The sequence below is a fragment of the Hippichthys cyanospilos genome, chromosome 15, assembly GCF_059441005.1.
Source record: "Hippichthys cyanospilos isolate Australia breed blue-spotted pipefish chromosome 15, RoL_Hcya_1.0, whole genome shotgun sequence".
NCBI classification, from domain to species: domain Eukaryota; kingdom Metazoa; phylum Chordata; class Actinopteri; order Syngnathiformes; family Syngnathidae; genus Hippichthys; species Hippichthys cyanospilos.
The window spans coordinates 18373175-18393813 of record NC_142383.1 but is presented as its reverse complement, the minus strand read 5'-3'; the positions used below and the strand labels follow the sequence as shown (position 1 = coordinate 18393813).

The window sequence follows — 20639 nt, the reverse complement described above, 5'->3', positions numbered from 1 at the left end:
GCTGACAAGAGTGGCAAATTACAAGTTCGACTTTGAAGGAAAGAAGAGCCGAGCGCTTTTAGCCGCTTCAGTTACAAATAAGAGCAATACAACAACAACAAAATCAAAAGGCGAGCAGGAGAATTGATTTCCAGAGTCAGTAACGGGCCTTTGGGGGAAAACGGAACCACCACGCGATGTCCGCTCTGCACTTCCCGATTGCCGCGCATCGCATTGGTCTTCACGCCCGCCGCCGGTCCGCCTGCCATCCATCCAAAGCGTTTCCTCCGCATCTCACCTCGACTCTCCACAGCCCCGCTGGTTTTATTTCCTTCAAGCAATCTGATCTCTTGGCTCTTTGTTTTCTTCCTCCTCCTCTTTTCCCGCTTCCGCTCTCGGCGCCTGCCGCAGAGCGTGGACCAGGCCGCCTTGACCAGCGCGGGCGTTCCCGACGGCGGCGGGGGAGGACCGGGGCCGTCCGGCCCGGCCGCCTCGGCGGCGGCCTGTCCTCCCTCCGAGTCGTCTCGCGGGGACTCTCTCCATGTGGTGAGGACGGATATCCGATGCGTGGTCCGCGTTGGCCGTTGATTTTTCGGACAAAAAAAAAAAGCTGCCGGCTGTGACCTCTTGACCCGATGAAATATAGCCGCCGATCGCTCTGGCTGTGTTCCAAATCGTTCACCGATTACCCACTACCCAATCGAAACCGCATTTACTTAGAGTAGCTCTACAAGAATATCAAATGAATATATTTGTAAAAAATAACATTCTTAATAAATGCTGTGGGGGGCTTGAGAATGGATGTTGGGCCACATATGGCCCCCGGGCCACAGTTTGGACACCACATGTTTTTTTTTTGTCATGCTGACTTTTGAAGATGCGCGGCGGTTCCCAACGCGGCCGACCAAACGTCCGCTTCCGATCCCGGTCGAGCATGTCTTCCTACTCTGCATGCACGCCAGCGACACCTAACGGTCACGGTGATGCCGAGCCAGGACGCCCCCTCCCCACTACCCTCACTCACCCCCCCTACCCTTCACGCTGCCTCACGTCTGGGTTTTTTCCCCCCTCCCGTAGAGCGAGAGCGCAAATGACGAGGGTGGGGAGGGCGAGTACGTCAACTTGTACTCGTCCAGCCAGGCCAATGGCGAGCTGCCGCTCTCCCTCAGAGTAAGTAGGAGCCAGATGGACTTGTCCCGTCGCTTCGGAGTTCCGAGGCCAAAAAAAAAAACCTCCGGAAGTGGCGGCGTAGCGGCGACAGTGTGGCGACGCGCATGGCTTCTTCGCTTTCCTTTCAGGCTGCTTAACATGGCCGCCCTTTGCTAATCGTGCTAACGCCTCCCATGTCGCTGCTTTAAAGAAAATGTGAAAGTAGCTTGCAGGTTTTCCATGAACTTCCTCCTTATCCTTGTGAAAAACTCGTGCATGTGGGACAGTGAGTCTATGTGGTTGTCATTTTTCCTTTTTTGGTGTTTGGACACAATATGTGTATCGTTCCTTCTTTTCGGTAACTCATTCGCTACCACGGACGGCTAGTGATGTTGATATCCGTTTTTTCTCGGTTGTTTGCTACCTTTGACGGCTATGGACGTTGATGAGCTGTTTTTACCTGGTCGTTTACCGCCGTTGACGGCTATAGAGTCATTCACTACCATTGACGTTTATAGACGTCAATGATCCGTTTTTACCGGGTCGTTCACTACCGTTGACGATTATAGACGTTAAACTGTCGCACTGACGGTGAATGACTTTAATTTTCAATGAATGAATGTGATTTTTTTTTTTCCGCCAATTGCACACGTCAAGAAGGAACGATCCACCGATTGTCGGAATACCGTTTGCAGTTGTAGCTAATCCTTTTGGTGTTTGGGCTAATGTGTTCAGTGGAGCATGTCATGCTGTGTTGTGTGTAAAGCGGACACGGGCACGGGCGTCCATAATGGTACCAAGTTGGGCGTGCAGTGGTGATGTCTTTCAATATTGCTGTTTGATCGCCACGGTCGTGTGGGAAGTTTTCATAACACCTTTCCTTGAACGTCCCTTTGCTTTTCGTTCAGGAAACCATCACGGCCGACGGCGCGCTCCAAGACCCCGCCCCTCCCACGTTATCCACCAATAGCAAAGAGGCGATGGAAGCGGAAAGGTAAAGTGTCCTTTCGGCTCGGAAGATAGAAGTTGGGGTTTGTAAAACAAAACTGGCTGGATAATTACTCCACTAGGTACTTAAGTACTAAAATAATTTGTTCATTTCATACTTTCTAAGTAATTACTTCAGTGACTACTTTAGTTCTTAATTCATGCGGTTCAGCCGCTTTCGGCATTCTTTCAGAAGAAAAAAAAATCTCTTAAAAACGTAAAAATATATCTCTATATATCCCCCCCCCCACCCCCACCCAGGAGACAAAAGTCAGCAGAGTCGGCAGAGGACAGCGAGGACATCGTGGACGAGCTCTCTCTCATCGATCACAAGGAGATCATGAGCCGGATAACACTAAAACAGGAAGTAAGACAACCCAAACCTACTTTTTGGTTTTTTTTCTTCTGTTGTTTTTTTTTAGCCACCAGTCTGCAACGGAAGCATGTCCCGCCGCTTCACCGGCTGTCTTTTTTTCTGTTAGTTCAGTTCAGTGCAGGTCAAAGGTCACTATGAGTCACTGTTGAGGTTGTTTCAGTCACTGAAAACAAACAAATTGAGGAAAACGTGTACAAGATATTGTACAGTGAACCCATGCAATTGTTAGAAGGCTCAAAATCTGCCCCCCCCCCCCCCAGAATGATGACGGGCCGGATGTGCGCGCTGGATCGGGAGACATTTTATTAGTCCACGCCACAGAGACGGACCGCAAAGGTAAAGACGAGTCCTCGCGCATCCTTTCTTTGTCTCGCCGCGGGAAATAATAAGTGACGTGTGCCCCGCAGATCTGGTTTTGTACTGTGAAGCCTTTTTGACCACATATAGGACGTTTATTACCCCCGAGGACCTCATTAAGAAGCTACACTACAGATATCCTTTTACTTGGGTAACGCTCACTCACCAAAAACAAAAAGCTGCGAATGACGAGGCGCAGCATATTGTACACTTGTGAAGTTCCTTGACCACGAAGCACATACACGAGTTTTTGCCACAGTCCAGACACGTTCAAGAAGCGGGTCAGCAAGAACACCTTCTTTGTCTTGGTGCGAGTGGTGGACGAACTCTGGTGAGTAATAGGAGGTGGAGAGGCACACCCTATAGGTGTCAAATTTAGCCCATGTCAGACTCATTTACTGCCACTAAAAATGGGAAATTGAACTTGAATTTGAACCGAACACCCGATGTTTTATTATCATGCGTTTCCCCTGATTTTTGCACGAATGCTTTCAACGGCGACTCGCCACCGAGGTGCGATAGAAATTTTTGTGTTGACACCCCAAAACCGCGGCGTGGCGCTAATAAATCCCGAGAAAAGCCACCGGCGCCACCACTCCATACAACGGCGATGGAATGTTCTCGGAAGAGCCAGACTCGTGTGTGCTTTCAGCCTGGTGGAACTGACGGAGGACATCCTGAAGCAGCTGATGGACCTGGTCTTCACGCTGGTCTGCAACGGCGAGCTCAGCCTGGCCCGCGTCCTCCGCAAGAACATCTTGGACAAGGTGGAGCAGAAGAAGCTGCTGCGCTACACCAACTCGCTCAAGCCCCTCGCCGCCCGCGGCGTCTCGGCCAGGTGAGGCGCTCGCCCCAGCCCGACCTTCGGCGCGCTCCGAAAACGCTGACCTCCGCCCGCGCCTGCGTCGCTATCGTCCCGCCAGGCCCGGAACGCTGCACGATTTCCGCAGTCACGAAATCGCAGACCAGCTCACGCTTCTCGACGCCGAGCTCTTCTACAAAATTGAGGTAGGGCGCTCCACGCCTGCTACTTTCTGCAATTGAGTCTTTTTTTTTTTTTTTTTTGTTCAGATTCCCGAGGTTTTGCTTTGGGCCAAAGAGCAAAACGAAGAGAAAAGTCCCAACCTGACCCAGTTCACGGAGCACTTTAACAACATGAGCTACTGGTGAGAAGCAAAAGAAAAAAGAAGAAAAAATGCGACGCCTTTTCACAAAAGCAGACGCATGAATTTTCAACATAAATGTCACTTTTGGGGATTTTTACAAAAACAATGTCCTTAAGATCTAAATTTATTTTCCCAGCAGCCAAAAGGCCCAATTTGTAATCCAAGCGTATGAAAGGGAGGGAGGTGGTATGAATGTGACAAAACTTTAACCGTGTTTCCCTCAAAATCAGAAATTTCGACTTGACAGCAACTGTAATTCGACTTTTTTTTTTTGAGCTACCTCCATATATTACGTAACATTTTAAAGAAGGAAACCTCACGAGCGCCCTTATAGTTCGCATTTCCACTCATCTTTCAAGGCCGACAGAATATCGTACGCTATGTCTAAGTAAACCTCGTGCTATCATATGAAATATTGAGTTCCGTTCCTTAGAATTACAAGTACGTAATATCTGTTTTGTATATTTGGCAACACTGCCATCCAGTGGTCACAGTTAACACTACAGTTCTCAATTGGCGATGCATTTTTATCATTCGATATTATGTCGCCTTGTCCGTCAACAAAACAATACTTTTTTGCATTGCTCATCCACTTTTCAGCTTTACTCGTTTCATCCACACTTCCCAGCAACAATTTTTACCGTAGAACAAATCAGATCAAATTGACATTAGCCGCGGCTTTCGTTGCACATATTCGCATAAAAACACATAAGTAACATAACACTTTGTGGCGCCTGATGTTAGCGTTGTTAGCACAATTGCCGTTTTAAGCGTCTGCGTCCTCTAGGGTGCGCTCATTAATCATCCAGCAAGAAAAAGCCCAGGACCGGGAGAAGTTGCTGCTCAAGTTCATCAAGATCATGAAGGTGCCTCCTCTCACACACACACACACACACACACACAAAAACAAATGTCCAAGTTGTGAAAGTTGATTGATTGGTTAATTTTTTTAAATTCTTTTCCGGGCAGCACTTAAGAAAGCTGAACAACTTCAATTCGTACCTGGCCATCCTGTCGGCGCTCGACTCCGCCCCCATCCGAAGATTGGAGTGGCAGAAGCAGACGTCGGAGGTGAGCGCATCAAGGAAAAGCAATCAGGTCTTGTGTTATTTCCTCACTTTTTTTTTTTCTTTCGTCCATCGTGCCCATCAGGGATTGGAGGAATATTGCACGTTGATCGACAGCTCGTCGTCGTTCCGGGCGTACCGGGCCGCTCTGGCCGAAGTGGAGCCCCCCTGCATCCCCTACTTGTAAGTGCACGGCTTCTCGCAAAGATGGCCGGCTACCGGGTATCGGACGCCCGATTTTGGCGGTTTAACCATTAGGAACTCGAAATTAAGAACGATAGGAAAATGACTTTGTAGTTTTAAGGAAAATTGCAATCGTTTTTCGGGACTAGCGGTATCGGTACTTATTATTAGTATCGGTGACCGCTTTAGAATTGAGTACCTGTACCGGCATCAGTCTGAAAATGAAATGGCATCGAAAAACCGGTTAGCACGTCCCTATCAAAGTTCAGAAGTCGCGGGTTCGATTCCGGCTCCTTCCTGAGTGGGGTTTGCGTGTTCTCCCCGTGCCCATTTGGGTTTTCTTCCCAAAGAACATGCGCGGTAGATTATAGGACACTCCAGATGTGTAAATAGTTGTTCTTCTATATGCGCCCTGCGATAGGCCGTCTATTTTTTTTTCACTTGTGTCTCCTCCCCCGCAGGGGTCTGATCTTGCAGGACCTGACCTTCGTGCACCTGGGCAACCCCGACCTCATCGACGGCAAAGTCAACTTCTCCAAGCGGTGGCAGCAGTTCAACATCCTGGACAGCATGCGCCGCTTCCAGCAAGTGTGCGTATTTGCTAACCAAAACGGCAGCGCCAAGGCAAACCTCAAGTATCGCGTGGCGGGCCGCAATCGGGTCCCCGGGCCTTGAGTTTGACGCCCGTGCTTTTCTAAGTAATCAATGACTTAAGATAACGTTAAAAAAGTAAGGAATCACTTTAGTACTTAATACATTACTTAAGGTAGTTAGGTCATTGATTTTAGGAGGAAATTACTTGAGGCAATTGATTACTTTCGCATGAATTACAAATGGATCAATTATTTTGCACACAATTATAACTTATGGAAAATTGACTGGGTATCGAAGCAATGAATTACTTTAGTACTTAAAGTACCAAAAGTAATTGATGACCTTAGCACTCAATGACCTAAATTGTACGATTGATAATCAATCCAAAATCAATAAGGTGCTAAAGTTTTAAAGTAGTTGGACAGATGGAAAATTTAAGAGATTACTTTAGTACTTAACTACCTAGAATAATTGAAGACCAGTACTAAAGTAATGGATTATTTTTGCTAAAAATAGTACCTGTTATTGAACGCTGCTGCTGACCGCTTAACTTAGGGGTGTCAAACATACGGCCTGCGGGCAATTCTGGCTCGCAAACGTGCTTGATCCGGCCCGCAATTTTAAAAGTCTAAAAATGAGCTGAATTTTTATGTATATATGATATTGGACAGTATTGAAAATACCAATACATTTGAAGTGATGTAAATACTGTAGGTAAGATGATTTTGGGGGTCCGTCCCACTGGCGAATAGAGTTTCCTGTTTTTGATGAACATGTAAGAGGGGGCGCATAATCCTGATAATAAGGGTCTTTTTGGGGGGGGCGGGGGCAGGCACTACGAGCTGAAACGCAACGAGGACATCGTGTCCTTCTTCAACGACTTCAGCGACCACCTGGCCGAGGAGGCGCTGTGGGAGCTGTCGCTGAAGATCAAGCCGCGCAACATCGCCCGCCGCAAGACGGAGCGCGACGACAAAACTTAAAACGCAAAGGAAAAGGAAAAGACGTGACCTTCGACTGTGCTTCAATGACACTAACTCCACTTTAAGGCGGGCAGACGTTCCCGGCGGGAGAACCGCAACCGGAGGCCCCCGGCCGGGTCGGCGCCGGGAGACTTTTTTTTTCTTCTTCTTCTTACCGAGGGGGAGCGCAAATGGACCAAAGTGGGCCGAGCGCGCTCCGCGGAAGGTGAGGAGGTCCATTACTCTTTCAACTTTTGGACTTTTTTGTTTTTTTTTGTACCGTATTGTTAAATGTCGCGGCTGTCGGGCGGAATCCCCGCGAGCCCACCAATCAGAAGTAGCGCCCTCTGCTGTCGGCCGAAATGGTCGTCGAGGCGCCCTCGGGCCAATGCGTCGCGATCAACGGCAGAGGGCGGTAGAGGACAAAATGTTTGCGGCGAGGCCTTTTCGGTTGAGCGCCCCTTTAACTCCGCATTTATATTCTAACTCTTTCGGTGCCACGGGCGAGAATTTTCACCGTGTCTAATACTTTTTTTTTTTTTTCAAATGAATGGACAGATGACACTCGTGGGCGGCGCCCCTCTTAATTTACGCCATTGTAGTTGCACCCATACGCAAACTGCTCTTTCGCCATCAAAAACACACCGCGGCTTGTTTTTGTTCACGTTTTATCGAAGGGAAGGACTTTTGGGATGCTATTAAAAAATATATGCTGTATATATGTGTCAAAAGTCACTGTCGATCACAAAACACATCCTTTCGCTAAAGGCCCATTTTCTCCTTTTGTCCAAAATAGCTGTCACTCCAATCGCCTATTTTCAAACAGGCATTACGAAAGACCGGAATAAGGTCCAATCTTGCTTTCTTTTTAAAGAAGGCAATACAATCTTTCATACCGTACGGCGGCTGGCGCTCCGTAATTTGCCTTTTCAAATGATTCTTGGCACTGAAAGAGTTAAGAAACAGGACAGAGTGATTCTAAGAACCAAAATTTGAGGTTTTGACGCCTGTCAGCATTGCTTCTTTTCAAAGAAATGAAAGAAAAAAGATTAAAAGATCTAGCGAACCGCCTCAATTATGGGCTCTCTTTCCGTGCTTTACCCGTGAAAGGGGCGCGCCGCGTTGACCTTTGACCTTTTCAAAGGCGGAAGTCGCCGTGAGTCATGTGCTGAAATTGATATGGTTATCAGGGACTGCTCAAGAGTTGAGTCATGGTATTGGTTTGAAAGAAAAACGCCCCCATATTTGGACGCTTTCCGCCCAACAGCAACGCTATTCATGCACTACTTGCAACATGTTTGCATTGTTGCCTAATATCCAAAATCTTTGCCTAATATCCAAAATCTTTGGTGGGTAGTGTGTCAACATATGCTCTGTGTGTGTGTGTGTGTGTATGTATGTGTATTTTATATATATATATATATATATATATATATATATATATATATATATATGTATCTCTATATGCATCTATATATATATATATATACATATATATGTGTGTGTGTGCATATATGTGTATATATATATATATATATATATATATATATGTGCATATATATATATATATATATATATATATGTATATGTGTATATGTGTGTGTAAAATGATGTGCCATTGAAATGTTAAGCTGAAGCTAAGCACGCCGGCCGTCTCAAAAGAAAAGACGGGAGTAGCGCGTCGCCGCTTGGTTTGCTAGCTTGTGTAAAAACGGCGCGTTTCCGAAGCGTATCACGTATCGGCGCCGCTCCTTTTGTTGTTGAAAAGGACGTCAGCGCTTAGCGAAAGATGTGGGCCGTCCCTCCCGCAAGTGGCGTAACGCACTCAAAATCCAGAAAAAGCGCAGCAAAAACGTACACCGTGGCGAGAGAAGTGACTGAAGATGCTGTGATCGGTTACGTCATGGTGTGCTGTGGACATGTGTCAAAAAAAATTAACACAAAAAAAAAAAAGCAATCATGTTCTGTTGGGGTTGGGGGGGGGCATTTGTCATTCCAAAGTGTAAATGATTTCCTTTTGTCTATTGGGAGACCAGTTGTACTGTATGCAACGCGTGTGCAACACTGCCCTCAATAAAAACAAACAGCTGTTTCTATACATCAACTTTATTATTATTAGGATTCACACACACAAATATCCTTTTTACACAGGAAGTGGTTAAGGCGTTGCATAATACCCAGTGGAAAACAAAAATCGTCTCATTGTGAATATATTAACAAGGAGTCACTCAGTGCAAAAAAAAAAAAAAGTCAATTATTAGTTAATTGACCTGTGGCAAAAAAAAAAAAAAAAGACTTTCTTTACTCCCTAATTGTCACTACTGTCATTTTTAGGGTACATACTTAATTTTCTTTCATTAGAAACACATAGCAAAAATGTAACAAATGAATGCTTTTTCCATTCACTTCAACAGGGAAAGATGATTTAAGATGGCCACTGCCTCTTCTGACCAAACAATTGAGACTAGGAAGACCTGGGAAGACACAAAACCTTTTCTCCAAATTCCGGGATTAAAATGACATTGATTTTAAAATGTCAGAAATCTGACTTAAAAAAAAAATCCGGATTTTATCCTCTGAATTCTCACAATGGCGAAATTCAGACTTTAAAATTGGCACTTTCGGCTTTCAAAGTCAGAATTCTGAGAGCGTCACAATTTTTAAAACTTTACAGTTTTGATTCTCAGAGTTCTTACGTTCAAGTGAGATTTCTGAGAGTCAAAATTCTGAGTCTGACTTTGCTGACTTTTAAAGTCGGAATTCTGACTTTAACGTTAGCGTCACTAAAGTCCGAATTTTCTGAATTCTGAGAATTTTACGTCAGATTTACGGCTAAAATGGGAAAAATCCGACTTTAGATTGAAAAATTGAGAGCGACGTTGGAATTTTGAGGGTTCCGAGTCCAATTTCTCCGAAGCGCGTAAGGGCGAATCCCGACGCGGCGGGGACTAGCGGGGCCGCGTGCCGGGCTCCAGCGGGGCCGGCTTGGCGGCGGGGACTAGTGGGGCCGCGTGCTGGGCTCCAGCAGGGCCCGCTTCCCGGCGGGGTTGGCGGAGTTTTGCAGGTGGCACTCGGCCGCCAGGGCCCGCTTCAAGGCGCGGCCCTGCCCGCCGACGGGCCCCCGCTGCCACTTGCAGATGTCGCCGTTCAGGATGTCCTGGATGTGCTGCACGATCAGGTTGATGGCCACTGCCCGGGAAAACGCAAGCGAAAAACCTCAGCCCCTTTGCCCCAACGGAACGGCGCCCGCCCCCAATTCCGCCTCACCCATGTTGTCCACGCCCCGGGGAATGATCACGTCCACGTACTTCTTGGTCTGAAAGCGGGAGGGGGCGTTAGAGGGCCGTCCGACGGGCGGCGGCGGGCGGCCGGCGCTTACGGGCAAGCAGAACTCCTCAAAGGCGGGCTTGACGAAGGTGGTGTACTGCGACAGGATCTGCTCCAGGTCCCGGCCTCGGGTCATGTCCCGGAGCACTGCCGCGCCCGGACCGTCAAAAAAAAACGCGGGGGAACGGGGCGCAAGGGCGCGGCCGTACCTCTGCGGGACAGCCGCACGTCCGAGTCGGTGTCCACGAAGAGCTTCATGTGGAACATGTCGCGCACCTTCTGCGGGTAGAAGACCAGGATGCCCTCCAGCAGGACCACGTCGGCCGGGTAAACCGTGATCCTCTCGTCCAACCTCAGAGAAAAAATTGACCATTGCCGGCCCGGATATTTGCCCTTTTCGCAATTTTCTGCGCCCGCATTTTGACGGCGTTCATTATTCTGCATTTCGACAACTATATGTGCACCGCGGTACTCATCGTTTTGACAATTATCGGCGCCGATAATTGTCGAAATGTGTTATCCACATCAAATATTGGGCATTTTGACGATTATCTGCGCCGGTATTGGGCATTTTGAAAATGATCAGCTTATTCATCGTAAATCCCAATGTGCTCGAATGCTGCTTGGCCGTTGACCTTTTTTTTTTTTTGTCTCTGGCCAGCCACATAAGAAGAAAAGCTCCAGCGCAAGTCTTGGGACATTTTTGGTAGGTTCCAACTTCCTGTTTTATTCCGATTGATTTTGCCGCCTTTTTTGCAGGGTTAAGATGTGAACGCCTCACCTGGAATGGGTGACAAAATCGTAAGTGGGGACTTGAACGGCTCGGCCTTCCACGATGTCCTTCAGCGTTTTGTACATGAGCTCGTTGTCGAAGGCTTCTGCCGGGGCCAAAAGCCGCAGACTTTATTCAGCGTCGCAAAGTGGCGCGCGGGCTGAAATTTACCTGGGTGATCGAAGTTGTATTGGCCCTTGAGGGCCTTGGCCTTCTGCTCGGGGGTGAGCACGCGGTAGAAGCAGTCCTGGCTGATGATGGCCACCTTCCTCTGGTGGCGGTCCACTTTGTTCTGGCCCAGCAGCTCCATGATCTTGGCGCATACCGTCGACTGCCGCGAAAAAGATTTGAGAAGGAGACGGTGAGGGGATACATTTCCGACCAGACCGGGTCAGTCCCGATTTTGAGTCTCGCGCCCCGATTTACGACCAATTTTGCCAGGCCGGATGTTTTGTCTTGATTCCACATAGATGTGTTCCGTCATCCCATGTTGTTGTTTTTTTTACCCATTCACATACGTTTAGGTTTTTTTCAGACAATCTTATAACGTACCAAAAATCTATAAAAAAAATTAACCCGTATTTTAAAATGAGTAAATATTTTAAAAAGAGTAATAGATGTGTGTTTGGTTTTACAACAGCAGCGGTTATGAGACGATGCAGGTGTACCTAATGTTCTGTCCTGCGGGTCATCTGAGCGAATTAAATTGAATTCGAAGCTAGCGAAGGCTTGAAAACGCAAATTCCAAAACAGCTATGTTATGGGAGGACATGTATGAAAAACGGCACGAAAGTATTTTCATTGTCACGAGTAAGTGGGCGGGCCAACCGTTTTGACAGACTACGCAAGCTAACCCGGCTAATGCTAACGAGCACCGGAGCTAATTCGGTTGGAACGAACCTTCCCGCTGGCGGTCCCCCCGCTGACGCCGATGAGGAAGGGCCGGTGGTGCGGCCTCTCCTCGGCCTCCGCCGCGGCTGCGAGGCTCTCCATCGCGGTCCCGACGCGAGAAGGAAGCGCGATTTCAAACGCGGCGTGCTAACTTGCTGCAACGGGAGGAAAAACAAAAAAACACTTAGCAAACAAGCGGGTCGCGTTCTCGCGAGACGTGACGAGATTGTCACGTGGATGCACGTTGCCAAAAACAATTTGAGTTTTGGCTTTAATACGGTCAAATTCGAATGAATAAAATGACCAGAATAATGTATATGCCGTTTTTGTGTGATTATCATAAAGATTAGCAGTGATTCATTTATGTAACGTAAATAACGCTGATGGTTACACCAGCATACGCTAATGCAACTAGTTATTTGTGCAATTTTGTCATTTCCTCCTAGAATCGATAAAATAAAAAATCAGCGAAAAGAAAAGTATATTAAGAAGTATTGAAAAATATTTGTACTGAATAGAATACATTTTTTTCTCTTTCTAAAATAATGTATTGAAAAATATTTGCGCAACACATTTGTAAAGGAAACAACCATTTTATTGATCATTTTGATTCCCTAACAGCATGTATCTACGTTTTTAATTATATATATATATATATATATATATATATATATATATATATATATATATATATATATATATATATATATATATATATATATATATATATATTATAATGTCAAAATGGACGAGCAAAAGCTAAATGATACAGTTCAAGTATACTCAAAAGAAATGCATTAGTTTGTGTGTGTGGGTTCAAAATTTTATTTCTGCTTTTCTGTTTGTTTGTTCTGGCATTCTGGGCCCGAAAGTGGACTTTGCATGTTTTCCATGTACTCCACACAAAACACGCGCATCAGCTTCATTGAAGATTCTCAAATGTCCCGAGTGTGGACGCCGGTTCGTCTCGATGCGCCCAGCGATTGGCTCGTGACCAATGCAGGATGTATCCCAGTCGGCTTGGACGGACTCCAGCTCACCCGCCATCCAAATGACGACAAGCACCGTAGGAGACCAATCAGACAATCACGTGTCTTTATCCGAGTCTGTTTTGTTTACGGTTTCCCGCTGAGGACGTTTTTCCTGGCCGGACTCGTCGGGGAGCACTTGAAGAGCCTCGCTCCCTCCCAGCCTCCTCACCGTCTCTCCTTTGGCAGCCAGGATCTCCTCGATGTTCCTGACAACGTTCACAGAGAGAAAGTCAAATTGGGGGGGTCACCGACAATGAGCTTCTGTGATTTCAAGCGACCAACCTCTTCCCTTCCAGGTCGGAAAACCAGCCCAGGTTGTCGGCGATGATGTGGTGATTCTTGCATCCCGGACAGGTCACGATCACCACGCCGTTGTGATACGCCTGCTTGGAGATCTTCTGCGTGGATCTGTTGGAGCACACCTACAAAAACGGGCTAGTTCTAGTAAGTCCATCACTGAGCTAGGCTAACGTGGTCATTCAGTCGAAATTACAGTCAATGTTGACAAGTGTATTTGTATTACCGTAAAATTCGGACTGTAAGCCGCTACTTTTTTCTCATGCTTTGAACCCTGCGGTTCATAGTGTGTATTTTATTTATTTATTTTTTAAACCATCCACCAGGAGGAATCTCCCGGGCCAATAATATCCAAGATTCAGGAACATTTTAATTGATTAAAACAAAACAAAACAAAATAAAAAAAAGCGTACCTTGCACGTGTACACAAGATGGTAATGTGTGGCCTGAACCTTCCCGACAGCTTCACTCGAGAAGCTGCGAACTCTTTCCGGGATTGCCCGAAGACGACCAGAACACCGGTCCAAACTAAACAAGCTCGTTATCGGTACTACTTCAGGATGGCAGGGGGGATAAAGTCCACCGACCGATGGACGACACCGAGAACTCCAAGCGAATGTCTTTAAACATCTAGATAATTGTGGCGACCGTAAACGAACGAGAGAAATGTGCAGCGCCATTACAGTAGCGTTGTTTACAACGGAGCTGCTTGAGCGTCGCGAAGTTATGACGTCACACCCGACTTCGTTTTTATGTGGAGGCGTAGCGACGTGTATTGTGTTTTCTTTAACTCCAAGCAATAATATTACTTTTTTTCTGTTATTCTTCGTCTGCTTGTATTTTTGTAAACGTTTCTTTTTGGTTTCGGTTGCGTAATGGCAAAGTCAAGTCCTACCATTTATTTTTGCTAAAACGTACAATCAAACTACAACACGCCACAACAACATTGTTTCTTTTTCTTTTCCTTTTTTTCCGCGAGGGGATCAAAGAAAATTAATTTCCTACTTGCAAAACTCGCAAATGCGTTTGAGCCATACGCCGTCGCAGTCAGATCAGATGAGCACGTGTGCTTTTGGCGCCCCCTAACGGGACAAGGCGAAAGGAAAACAAGTGTTGTGCATACGTCTTCATGACGACACGCTGTCTTTCCCGTCAAACGTCCCCCGAGAAAAGCGCATCAAAAAGTCAAACCATGTTCGACCAACGGAGTCGCAACATTGTGCTTTTAATTTTTAAACTAACACAGCGACAAGGAAATGTAGTACAGTACTTCCGTCAAGGCTCGCGCTGGCGGACCAATCAGCGCCCACCTCGGAGCGGACTCTTCCGGAATCGGCAGCCTGGCTTCCGCATTCCGGAGCGGCAGTCCAGTTGGGTCCACACCCACCGAACCGGTGTCGTCCGGGCGGCCTAGGGGTTGGGAAATGTGTCCCTGGCGTGTAGGGGAGCCGAGAGACCGCAGCGTCCAGAGAAGTGGTGAGTTTTAACATCCCGGAAGTAAAGCGAACATAACGCGCGGCAAGCGTTTATAGCAGGTTTATTCTATTCTCTGGTAGCGTTTTAGTTCCGAATCCCAGTTCAACGTAATCCTAGGTATTGGGAATATATTTTATATCGATTAAATGTTCATATGCCTTTAAAGATCTACATACCACATTCTCAAACGGCCTCTCAGGTTTATTGATCCCCGTGTGAACTTTGACCTCGGTATGACTTCCGTGTGGCAGAAGTGTGCATTAGTTGACAGTTAGATACTACTCGCGCAATTGTTGACGTGATAAAATGATTCTGCTTTTCATAATAATCGATCGGATGTCAACCGGTGTAAAATGTTTGTAGACGCAGTTCAGAGTGAGGACAAAAAATATCCCGATTATAACTATTCATTTCTAGTTTGCCATTTGTAAAACCCGGACACCATCTGCTTTATCGATAATTTGCATTTGAAATTATGTAATATTAGTTTTTGATGCTACGGATATTTAGATTTTAGCAACCTGTTGCTTTGAATGGCATCACATGGGATTGTGACATCACCAGCTTGCAAAGAACCAGTTTGACCTAGTTCCAAAAAAAAACAAAAAACAAGACACTTTACATCAGTGCTTCTACATGTTATTAATGATGTGAAATATATTTGCAGCCAATTGCCCCCTAACCGCCCGAAAACATTAAAAAAACATAAAAAAAAGAACAAAATGCTTATTTTATTTCTGGCTCATCTGCCAAAAACATGCATTGCTAAACATCATAACGAAGTAAAGGCATACAAAAGAATTGAACATTAAGGTTGCTTGTTGCTCCCATTGATTCGCTCTTGATTTGAAAAGAGAACCATACTGCTCCAGTCGTGGCTTTAGATTAAGTTAAATTTGATTAGCTGATACCTCCAGAAAAACTCTCTTGTACCTTCCTTCATTTGAGCTATGAAGAATACAAAAAAAAATGGTGTGAGGTTCTTCACCGAAAGAGGAAGTGGTCGAGTGTGGTTGGACAGCAAAGACTTGGACAGATATTGTTAGCGAGGCCATTTCCATTTTCGCAACAGTGGGGGAGACAAAGCTGAGTCGGCAATTTTCTGCTTCAGTAGGAGTGCAGACGTTTGTCTCTAAAATGTATTTTAAAGAACACTAAAAGTTGTTCAATGAACAACCCTGTATTTTGGTTTTAATCTATAAATATCAATTATCGGTTTCTTTGACTGCTAATACTTTGTGTGTATCACATTCACAGATTAATTGCGGTCAATTAATTAGTCACGCTCGATCACAATCTCATTTTTAATCTTGTTGTGAAACTATTATAGTCAACATCAGCGATGACAACAAAATGGCTCCGTAGCGCCACCTAGAGTTGAAAAACACAGCTCGTCCAAAGCGGGAGGGCAGAAGGAAGACGTGAAAACGGACGAGCACGCGAGAGATTTCCATCGGTTGAGCGGAGCCGCGGCCAATACGTGTTCTTCGTCAAGGAGCTTTGCGGCTCAAGTTTAGCTTAGCGCACGTGTGTCAAACCAGTCCGGTCCTCGGGCGCCGGCGCGCCGCATGTTTTTGAAGCGCCACCCCCGACTCAAACGATTAGGATCATTTCTGAGCCCGCGAACAAGCGGAGCGTCGGAATCGGGGAGGGAAGAGCGAAAACACGCGGGATAGCCGTAAAAGCCGGCGGCCGGGCACTAACGCGGCGGCGCCTCCCCGCAGGTGAGCCGTCATGATCCCCATCACGGAGCTGCGGTACTTCGCCGACACGCAGCCGGCGTACCGCATCCTGAAGCCGTGGTGGGACGTGTTCAACGACTACATCTCGGTGGTCATGCTGATGATCGCCGTGTTCGGCGGCACGCTGCAGATCACGCAGGACAAGATGATCTGCCTGCCGTGCAAGTGGGTGAACAACGACTCGTGCGAGGCGGCGCCGGCGGGCCGGCAGCGGGGCGACGAGCCCCGGGGCATCCAGAACCAGCTGGACCGGCACCAGTACAGCTACATCGACGCCGTGTGCTACGAGAGCGAGCTGCACTGGTTCGCCAAGTACTTCCCCTACCTGGTCCTGCTCCACACGCTGATCTTCCTGGCCTGCAGCAACTTCTGGTTCAAGTTCCCGCGCACCAGCTCCAAGCTGGAGCACTTCGTGTCCATCCTGCGCAAGTGCTTCGACTCGCCGTGGACCACCCGGGCGCTGTCGGAGACGGTGGCCGAGGAGCGGGACTCCAAGCCCAAGGCCAACGGCGCCCCGGACAAGAAGTACCTGCCCTCGCCCTCGCCCTCGCCCCGGGACCTGGAGGCCAGCGTGCCCATGCTGCAGAGGAGCCGGACCAAAGTGGAGCAGGGCATCGTGGAGCGCTCGGAGACGGGCGTGCTGGACAAGAAGGAGGGCGAGCAGGCCAAGGCCCTCTTCGAGAAGGTGAAGAAGTTCCGCGCGCACGTGGAGGAGGGCGACGTGATCCACCGGCTGTACGTGCGGCAGACGGTGATCAAGGTGCTGATGTTCCTGGCCATCGCCGGCTACGCCAGCTACTACGTGCGGGACATCCGCTTCAGCGTGATGTGCGCGGTGGAGACGGAGAAGCTGACGGGCTTCGGCACCTTCCAGTGCGCCCACCCGCTGGCCACGCTCTTCAAGATCCTGGCCTCCTTCTACATCAGCCTGGTGCTGGTCTACGGGCTGATCGCCATGTACACGCTGGGCTGGATGCTGCGCCGCACGCTCAAGCGCTACTCCTTCGAGGCGCTGCGCGAGGAGAGCAGCTACAGCGACATCCCCGACCTGAAGAACGACTTTGCCTTCATGCTGCACATGCTGGACCAGTACGACCCGCTCTACTCCAAGCGCTTCGCCGTCTTCCTGTCGGAGGTGAGCGAGAACAAGCTGCGCCAGCTCAACCTCAACAACGAGTGGACGGCGGAGAAGCTGCGGCAGCACGTCAGCGTCAACGCGCAGGAGAAGCTGGAGCTGCACCTGTGCATGCTGAGCGGCATCCCCGAGACGGTCTTCGAGCTGGCCGAGCTGGAGGCCCTCAAGCTGGAGTTCGTCCCCGACGTGACGCTGCCGCCGGCCGTGGCCAAGCTGGCCAACCTGCGCGAGCTGCGCCTCTACCACACGCCGGCCAAGATCGAGGCGGCCGCCCTGGCCTTCCTGCGCGAGAAGCTGCGCTCGCTGCACGTCAAGTTCACCGACGTCAAGGAGATCCCGCTCTGGATCTACGGCCTGAAGAACCTGAGCGAGCTGCACCTGACGGGCAGGCTGAGCGCCGACAACAACCGCTACGTGGCGCTGGACGGCCTGCGCGAGCTCCGCCGCCTCAAGGTGCTGCGCCTCAAGAGCAACCTCTACAAGCTGCCGCAGGTGGTGACGGACCTCAGCGCCCACCTGCACAAGCTCTCCGTCAACAACGAGGGCACCAAGCTGATGGTGCTGACCAGCATGAGCAAGATGGTCAACCTGAGCGAGCTGGAGCTGGTGCACTGCGACCTGGAGCGCATCCCGCACTCCATCTTCAGCCTGCACAACCTGCAGGAGATCAACCTGAAGGACAACAACTTCAAGACCGTCGAGGAGATCATCAGCTTCCAGCACCTGCGCCGCCTGGTCTGCCTCAAGCTCTGGTACAACCAGATCGCCTACGTCCCCATCCAGATCGGCACGCTGGGCACGCTGGAGAGGCTCCACCTCAACAGGAACAAGATCGACAAGCTCCCCCCGCAGCTCTTCTTCTGCCACAAGCTGCGCTTCCTCGACCTCAGCCACAACAACCTGACCGCCGTGCCGCCCGAAGTGGGCCTGCTCCAGAACCTGCAGCACTTTGCCGTCACCGAAAACCGGGTGAGTTCCCGCCCGCGCTCCGGGAAGGCCTGCCGCTTTGCGTCCGCTCGGTAAAATCGGGACTCGCCGCCGCGCCGGAACCGGGATCTCGCCGGACGTGTCGGATACCGCGTGTCGTAGGGGAACGGAAAAGGGACGGTTGCTGTTTGAACTGGTTCCATCCCAAAGACGTGGTTTTACCTTCTTTTAAGAGGGCGGGCCCCCTTGACGTTTAGTTGGTCCCATGTTTGCCTTTGGGTAGAGGCGGCTTGTAAAATGGCTGCTATTGAATGAAGCACTAAAATAACGACTTTAGGTGAAAAACTCAAGGCCCGGGGGCCCAATCATTTTACGCGGCCCGCGAAACGCTCGTTTTGACTTCGGGGTTCCCGCCATGATATCGGGGATCCCCGCGTTGCCTTCGGCTACCGGGTACTAACGCGATTGATTACTCGAGGTATTCGTTGGTTTCGTACCTGCCGTTTTAGACGTTCGTTTGGAAAAACCACATCAAAAAACAAATGTTTAGCGTCTAACTGTACGGCGCAGATCGAGACGCTGCCGGCAGAACTGTTCCAGTGCAAGAAGCTGCGCGTGCTGCACCTGGGCAACAACTGCCTGGAGACGCTGGCGGCGGGCGTGGGGCAGCTGGCCGCCCTGAGCCAGCTGGAGCTGCGCGGCAACAACCTGGACGGCCTCCCGCCCGAGTTGGGCGCCTGCCGGCTGCTGCTGCGCGCCGGCCTGCTGGTGGAGGACAAGCTCTTCAACACGCTGCCGCCCGAGGTCAGGGAGCACATGCTGGGCGTCGCCGACAAGGAGAAAGCCTGACCTCCCCGGCCGCGCCCGCTTTGGATCTCCTCTCCTCGCCTAGGTACGTGGATACCCACTTTTCACGAATCCGGCCTTCGGCGCTGCTTGAAAGCCCAAAAGAAGGCGTGTGGTGTGCCACCCGGGCTCGGTGCCAAGCCCCCTCCCCCCTTTCTTTTCTTTGAATCCATGTCTTTTCCTTCGTTTTTTTTTTTTTTTTTACTGACTGACAAATCGAGCCTTCGCCGCTGCTCAAAAGCCCAAAAGAAGGTAGCGTGTGGCGTGCCACTCGGGCTCCTTGCCAAGCCCCCCCCCCTTTTTTTTTAATTCACGTCTTTTCTCTCCTTTTATTTATTTATTTTTTAAATCTTTAGCGAATCAAGCCTTCAGTGCTGTTTAAAAGCCCAAAAGAAGTTAGCATGTGACTTTTCCTTCCTTCCTTTTTTTTTTTTTTTTTTTTTTTACTGTCTTTCACGAATCAAGCTGTCAGCGCTGCTTCAAAACACAAAAGAATTTAGCGTGTGGGGTGCCACCCGGACTCCGTGCCAAAACGCCACATCTTTTCCTTAGTTCTTTTTCCTTCACTGACGTTCACAAATCGAGCCTTCAGTGCTGCTTAAAAGCCCAAAAGCTGACGTGTGGCATGCCACCCGGGCTCCGTGCCAAGCCCCCTACTTTTTTTTTCTTTTCCTCCCTTTAGTATTCATTTTTTTCACGGAGTAATGCACTGCCTGTGTGCCAGTGGACCAAAATGGACAACAAATAACGAAGAGCCGGTTGTAATCAAATCACTCGTTCCGAAACTTTTCAAACAGTGGTCTACATAGTACACGCTTCACTTTTGGAATGCTACTCATTCACCGCCATTGGCGTTTAGATTTGCCGATCGGAATCCGCACGTTCACTGCCAAAGACGTATATATTCGTCCATAGGTTTGTGCTTTTTTCCAACTGCCAAGTATGGAAGGGCTCGGCCAAGCAAAGTGAACACAAACTTTGCGCTTAACGGCCATCCATCTTGCCATGTTTCATTTTCTCTTAGTGGGCGGAGCTTTTCTAGTGCGCACTACTGACCTATACGAAGTCACTCAATACAAAATGGGCACCTCGTGAAATTTTGTAAATAGGAAGTGACCGTTGATGTTTACAAGCTTCTTGTTTTTAGCGTTGGCAAGCTAACTGGACCTTTGGAAATTGCCTTTTGTAGTGCAAGGTGGCTTAGCGTGTTGCAAACCCGGCCTTAACGTGTTTTTTTCTTTTCTTTTCTTACCGGTTTGCTGCACTAAACGTTTACCCAAGCATGTAAGGCCTTCTCACAGTTGCCAAATTATTCTACTGTTTAATATTTGCCTCGTTTACACCTAACATTTTTTGTGTGTGTGTGTGTGATAGT

At 48.6% G+C, this 20639-nt stretch overlaps 4 protein-coding genes across 12 annotated transcripts in view; 2 read left to right on the top strand and 2 right to left on the bottom strand.

Moving 5' to 3' along the window:
- The window catches only part of rapgef1b (Rap guanine nucleotide exchange factor (GEF) 1b), a 38961-nt gene extending 30043 nt beyond the window's left edge, over nucleotides 1-8918 (top strand). For 5 of the 9 annotated variants that reach the window (XM_088435539.1, XM_088435538.1, XM_088435537.1 and 2 more), the window contains 15 exons: nucleotides 391-525; nucleotides 1057-1149; nucleotides 2037-2122; nucleotides 2377-2482; nucleotides 2752-2827; nucleotides 2899-2986; nucleotides 3090-3179; nucleotides 3501-3686; nucleotides 3772-3856; nucleotides 3920-4014; nucleotides 4802-4880; nucleotides 4984-5085; nucleotides 5167-5264; nucleotides 5726-5854; nucleotides 6691-8918. In XM_088435539.1, the coding sequence (XP_088291665.1) occupies nucleotides 391-525; nucleotides 1057-1149; nucleotides 2037-2122; nucleotides 2377-2482; nucleotides 2752-2827; nucleotides 2899-2986; nucleotides 3090-3179; nucleotides 3501-3686; nucleotides 3772-3856; nucleotides 3920-4014; nucleotides 4802-4880; nucleotides 4984-5085; nucleotides 5167-5264; nucleotides 5726-5854; nucleotides 6691-6841 (1599 nt within the window). In that variant the 3' untranslated portion in view covers nucleotides 6842-8918. The remainder of the gene's footprint in view (nucleotides 1-390; nucleotides 526-1056; nucleotides 1150-2036; nucleotides 2123-2376; nucleotides 2483-2751; nucleotides 2828-2898; nucleotides 2987-3089; nucleotides 3180-3500; nucleotides 3687-3771; nucleotides 3857-3919; nucleotides 4015-4801; nucleotides 4881-4983; nucleotides 5086-5166; nucleotides 5265-5725; nucleotides 5855-6690) is intronic. The other 4 variants (XM_088435543.1, XM_088435542.1, XM_088435544.1 and 1 more) reach the window with 2 other exon arrangements.
- Nucleotides 8909-12017, bottom strand: uck1 (uridine-cytidine kinase 1). Its single transcript, XM_088435545.1, has 7 exons — nucleotides 11820-12017; nucleotides 11091-11250; nucleotides 10929-11025; nucleotides 10357-10499; nucleotides 10200-10294; nucleotides 10088-10136; nucleotides 8909-10009 (listed from the first exon to the last, which is right to left on the bottom strand). Exons 1-7 carry the CDS (start codon nucleotides 11910-11912, stop codon nucleotides 9819-9821), a joined length of 828 nt encoding a protein of 275 aa, XP_088291671.1. The 5' UTR covers nucleotides 11913-12017; the 3' UTR covers nucleotides 8909-9818.
- Nucleotides 12018-12562: 545 nt separating this feature from the next.
- dnlz (DNL-type zinc finger) lies at nucleotides 12563-13943 on the bottom strand. The gene is made up of 3 exons (XM_088434820.1): nucleotides 13552-13943; nucleotides 13124-13263; nucleotides 12563-13047 (listed from the first exon to the last, which is right to left on the bottom strand). Exons 1-3 carry the CDS (start codon nucleotides 13816-13818, stop codon nucleotides 12897-12899), a joined length of 558 nt encoding a protein of 185 aa, XP_088290946.1. The 5' UTR covers nucleotides 13819-13943; the 3' UTR covers nucleotides 12563-12896.
- lrrc8aa (leucine rich repeat containing 8 VRAC subunit Aa) lies at nucleotides 12684-19408 on the top strand. Its single transcript, XM_088434817.1, has 4 exons — nucleotides 12684-13285; nucleotides 14419-14614; nucleotides 16339-18460; nucleotides 18989-19408. The coding sequence occupies exons 3-4, from the start codon at nucleotides 16349-16351 to the stop codon at nucleotides 19265-19267; spliced, it is 2391 nt and encodes a 796-aa protein (XP_088290943.1). The 5' UTR covers nucleotides 12684-13285; nucleotides 14419-14614; nucleotides 16339-16348; the 3' UTR covers nucleotides 19268-19408.
- Nucleotides 19409-20639: the final 1231 nt, after the last annotated feature.